At 51.2% G+C, this 5,151-nt stretch overlaps 1 protein-coding gene across 1 annotated transcript; it reads left to right on the forward strand.

The window, feature by feature from the left end:
- The first annotated feature begins 491 nt into the window (after nt 1-491).
- Nucleotides 492-1,406, forward strand: LOC131271143 (uncharacterized). Its single transcript, XM_058272529.1, has one exon. The coding sequence runs from the start codon at nt 492-494 to the stop codon at nt 1,404-1,406; it is 915 nt and encodes a 304-aa protein (XP_058128512.1).
- Nucleotides 1,407-5,151: the final 3,745 nt, after the last annotated feature.

Here is a 5,151-nt window from a genome sequence, read left to right on the forward strand (position 1 = left end):
TAAAGTCACTTTAAGCACCTTCTAAACACCATTTTGCATCGTCTCGTTTGACAGTTGACGTCTGTCTCGTTCGGATGCTGAATCACCGTGCTTCAACATAATTCGTTAATTTTCACTGCGTTTTGTGTTTGGATTATTTTACTGTTCGACTTTATCGCTCGCTAAGCGTCTTCTTTTAGTCGTTTCGCTGAAGTTTCGTCCTTTCACCGCACTATTACCGTCCTATTACCGTTAATTTCCCCGGTCGAGTCCTTACGCCGCGTATCCCACCCAAATTCGCGATGGCCGCTATTTGTTTTTCGTGTGCTGAACTGATCGACGCTGCCGACTGTACTATGGTTTGTGCTTTTTGTGAAGCTTCGTTCCATCGCGGTTGCTGCAAGCTTCCTGTCACGTTGATTGACGCGGTTAAGGTTCATGTTGACCTTCATTGGAGCTGCAACGGCTGCACCACCATCCTGAAAAATCCGCGAAGTCGTGCAGTGAAAGAGATGGGCTTCCAAGTCGGCTTCCAGACCGCGCTCAGTTCGACCGTGGCAGCAATGGGAAAGCTTATGGATCCGTTGGTTGCTGAGATCCGAAGTGGCTTTGCACATTTGCATCCCACCAACGTGCCGCGAACGCGCAATTCTGGCTCGCAACCTTTCCCGGCTGGTAAACGCAGGCGTGTCATTATGGAGCCCGCGTTACCGGACGGCGTCATAACAGTAAACAATGATGGCGTCGATTCGTCTGATGTTGTCAAACAAATCACGAACGATATCACTAACTCATCCAGCGGCCCGGCACCACCACCGCTAACGGATGAGATTACAGGCACTGACACTATTCTCTCTCCGCTGCGCGCCGCTGTTCCCGAGTCTCGAACTGATCGGATCTGGATACGGCTCTCGAACATTTCCACGGCCGTTACCACCGATGATGTCGTTGCCTCGGTGAAGCGTCGTCTGGCTACCGAAGATGTCGTGGCCTTTTGCCTGCTGAAAAAAGGGGCCAGAGTGGACAGTATGAGCTGGCTGTCCTTCAAAGTGAGAGTCCCTGCGAGCCTCCGGGACAAGGCTCTCACTCCCTCGACCTGGCCCGCCGACGTTGGTGTCCGGGAGTTCATCCAGTCGATGAGATCCCGCTATCGCGATAGCCCACGGGCTCGATCGCATGATCATGAACCCCACCACTCGTCGTCACCGTTTACCACTGAACGTCGTCGTTCATCACTTGAGCCACCATCCATCACGAACACTCCAACACACATTTCTGTTCAATTCAGCAACGGCACCATGAACGATACATCCGAGGCTCCAAATGTGACGCTTGTTGAAGGCCCATCGCAGATCAGAAACACTGTGATGCGTAATGATGCGATGAGAAAGTTGCATCAGACTTCTCTGGACAACTTTTTTCTGTAGTAACGCACTACTTTCGGAGCGATCTTCCCGTCAGAGCTCCCGTCCTGCACCGCTTGACACTACGCGCCGGGCTTCCCGTTACATCAACCACAGTGACTCGACTACTCGGACTACTACACCCCGCCGCGCATCGAATACCCGTTTATCGATCTATTACCAAAACGTGCGCGGTCTGCGCACGAAGGCTGATGAGCTCCGTTTAGCTGTGTCCGAGTCTGACTTCGATGTGGTGGTGCTGACCGAAACCTGGCTTGATCCCAGTCTGCCTTCTTCGCTATTTTTTGACGATAGCTTTCGGGTGTACCGTTGCGATCGTGACTCAGTCAACAGTACTTGCTCTCGCGGCGGTGGAGTTTTAATTGCGTGCTCCCGCTTGCTGACGTCACGGGAATTCCCTTCGAGGCAGCCGTCGTTAGAGCTCACATGTGCTATCATTCACCTGGGAAACACTCGCCTGCTCATTGTTGCGGGATACCTCCCGCCTAGGCTCTCCGCTAACGCTACCACGCTCCGTGCATACGAGGATTGCATCAGCACACTATGTGCGACTCTTCACCCTGGAGACGGGATCATTCTCCTTGGGGATTTTAACCAGCCAGCGATTTCTTGGATTATTGCTCAGCCTGATCCGGATGTGCCGTTTGTTTTTTATGAGCCGCGTACGCGTTCCGCACTATCTGCTCAGTTTGCCGATGGAATGCACCGTAGCGGACTATTCCAACTAAATTGCTGCTTCAACACTTCTGGGCGAGTGCTTGATTTGATTTTTGCTAATAGTGTCGTCGCCTCAGCCTGCTCGCCGGTAACCACCTGCAGTACCCCTCTCCTCCCAGTGGATGACTATCATCCTCCGCTTGAGGTGGTGTTCTCGGTTCCTCGTGCGGACTTGGCTGTTCCTGTGCAAACACCTTGCCTCAATTACGCGCGGACTGACGTGGGCAAGCTCTCTGCGCTCATCTCTTCGTTTGCGGCCAACTTCGAGTGCTCGAACTATCCTTCGCTTGACCTCGCTGTCGATGGATTTGCCTCATTTATGGTGTCCGTGCTTAACGTATGCACGCCGTTAAAGCGCCCGAAACGTGGTCCTCCCTGGAGTGACCGGACTCTGCAAAGGTTGAAGACGGCCAGGGCTGCCGCCTATCGCATATATCGATCCCGAGGTTGCCAAACGTCGCGAGGTAATTTCAACGTTGCTCACACTCTACATCGACGATACAATAAATTCCGCTATCAAGGTTACGTACGGCGCCTAGGCACGCGTTCACGCCAAAACCCTCGTGCTCTCTGGAATTTCGTGAATGCTAGACGGAAATCCACCGGTTTTCCTGGATGTGTCAGCTACAACGGACGGAGTGGCAACACCCCGTCTGCTGTTTGTGACATTTTCGCAGAGCGCTTCGCTGACACGTTCCTTCCGGACATTGACGACCATAGTCGGATAGTTGATGCGCTCGTTAACGTACCACAGGACGCCATGGCCCCGAACCTGCCATCGGTAGATGTAGAGTCCGTGACTAAAGGGATCAGGCGATTGAAGCCATCCACTTCGCCTGGACCTGATGGGATTCCGTCGCTTATCCTGAAACGCTGCGCTGCTGCCGTGGCCCCAATCTTGGTCGCAATTTTCCGCGAGTCGTTTCGGTCGGGAATTTACCCTGCGACCTGGAAAGCTTCGTGGCTGGTCCCAGTGCACAAAAAAGGGGACAAAAGCAACGCCGCGAATTATCGTGGCATCACATCGCTAAGCGCCTGCGCCAAAGTGTTCGAGCTTCTCGTCTATGAGCCGCTTCTTGTCGCCGCTTCGAACTACGTCAGCTCGGCTCAGCATGGGTTCACCCCAAAACGCTCAACAATTACCAACCTTGTCGAGTTTGTCAGCAGCTGCCATAAAGCGATTGATGCCGGCTCCCAGGTCGATGCTATCTACACGGACATCAAAGCTGCTTTTGATAGCACTCCCTGCTGCTCGCCAAGCTTCGTGTCCTGGGACTGCCCAACTGCCTGTTGGCCTGGATGCGGTCCTACCTCAGCGACCGTTCATATTGCGTCAGATGTGCATCGCACACGTCGCGCAGCATCAGTGCCACCTCGGGGGTGCCGCAAGGAAGCAACCTGGGGCCGCTTCTTTTTGTATTGTATATCAATGACGTCACGCTTGTTCTACCCCCTGGCAGCCACCTCCTCTATGCTGACGACGCGAAGCTGTTCCTCCCGATCCGAAGCCAAGCCGACCAGGTCCAACTCCAGGCCGTGTTGCTGACCTTCCAGTCGTGGTGTACCCTGAATGGTCTCGAGCTTTGCGCCAACAAATGCTCCGTTATTTCGTTTGCTAGAAGCCGTAGACCATTAGTTCATGGGTACTCGCTGAACGGCGCTGTCCTGGAGCGGAAAAGCTGTGTTCGGGACTTAGGAGTGCTCCTTGACGAAAAGTTGAGCTTCCACGACCACCTGGAACACGTCGTCGCGAAGGGCAACCAGCTGATTGGTCTGCTGAGGCAACTTACGCGCGAGCTCGACGATCCCGCCTCCATAAAGATGCTGTACTGCTCGTTAGTACGGTCTGTCGTGGAGTACGCTTCTGTGGTATGGTGGCCGTCGGGCTCACGTCCACAGGCGCGCCTCGAGTCGATCCAGCGAAAGGCTACGCGGCTGGCCTTACGCTCCTGGAGTGTCCCGGTCGACTATAATGGACGATGCGCGTTACTTGGCCTCGACTCGCTCAGCCAACGTCACTGTACCGCGCAGAGATTGTTTGTTGCGGGCCTACTTGACCATCTCATTGACGCGCCGGAACTTCTCTCGGGGCTCTGTTTATACGTCCCTGCGAGAACACTCCGTGCTAGAACGCTACTTGACGTTGAGGTTCGTCGTACCTGTTTTGGATCCTCAGACCCGTTTCTTGTTATGTGCCGCGAATTTAATGCAGTCTGTGATCGTTTTGAACCTGACATGTCTAGATCCGCGTTTTTGTTTTCTATTCGTGGGGTGCAACCGGTCACCCGTTAGATGTAAATAGTATTAAGCTATGTATTGTACTAAACTTAAACGCTTCAAGGGGGCCAAATATGGTCCGTTGAATTTCAATAAAAATTACAAATTACAAATTACAAGTCTCATTCTCTTTAAAGTCACTTTAAGCACCTTCTAAACACCATTTTGCATCGTCTCATTCTCTTTAAAGTCACTTTAAGCACCTTCTAAACCTCATTTTGCATCGTCTCATTCTCTTTAAAGTCACCTTAAGCACCTTCTAAACACCATTTTGCATCGTCTCATTCTCTTTAAAGTCACTTTAAGCACCTTCTAAACCTCATTTTGCATCGTCTCATTCTCTTTAAAGTCACTTTAAGCACCTTCTAAACACCATTTTGCATCGTCTCATTCTCTTTAAAGTCACCTTAAGCACCTTCTAAACACCATTTTGCATCGTCTCATTCTCTTTAAAGTCACTTTAAGCACCTTCTAAACCTCATTTTGCATCGTCTCATTCTCTTTAAAGTCACCTTAAGCACCTTCTAAACACCATTTTGCATCGTCTCATTCTCTTTAAAGTCACTTTAAGCACCTTCTAAACCTCATTTTGCATCGTCTCATTCTCTTTAAAGTCACCTTAAGCACCTTCTAAACACCATTTTGCATCGTCTCATTCTCTTTAAAGTCACTTTAAGCACCTTCTAAACCTCATTTTGCATCGTCTCATTCTCTTTAAAGTCACCTTAAGCACCTTCTAAACACCATTTTGCAT

The sequence above is a fragment of the Anopheles coustani genome, unplaced genomic scaffold, assembly GCF_943734705.1.
Source record: "Anopheles coustani unplaced genomic scaffold, idAnoCousDA_361_x.2 U_33, whole genome shotgun sequence".
Classification (NCBI taxonomy): Eukaryota; Metazoa; Arthropoda; class Insecta; order Diptera; family Culicidae; genus Anopheles; species Anopheles coustani.

Excerpts from the sequence above, each read along its gene's own strand:
- LOC131271143 (XM_058272529.1), top strand. The coding sequence starts at position 492 with ATGGGCTTCCAAGTCGGCTTCCAGACCGCGCTCAGTTCGACCGTGGCA.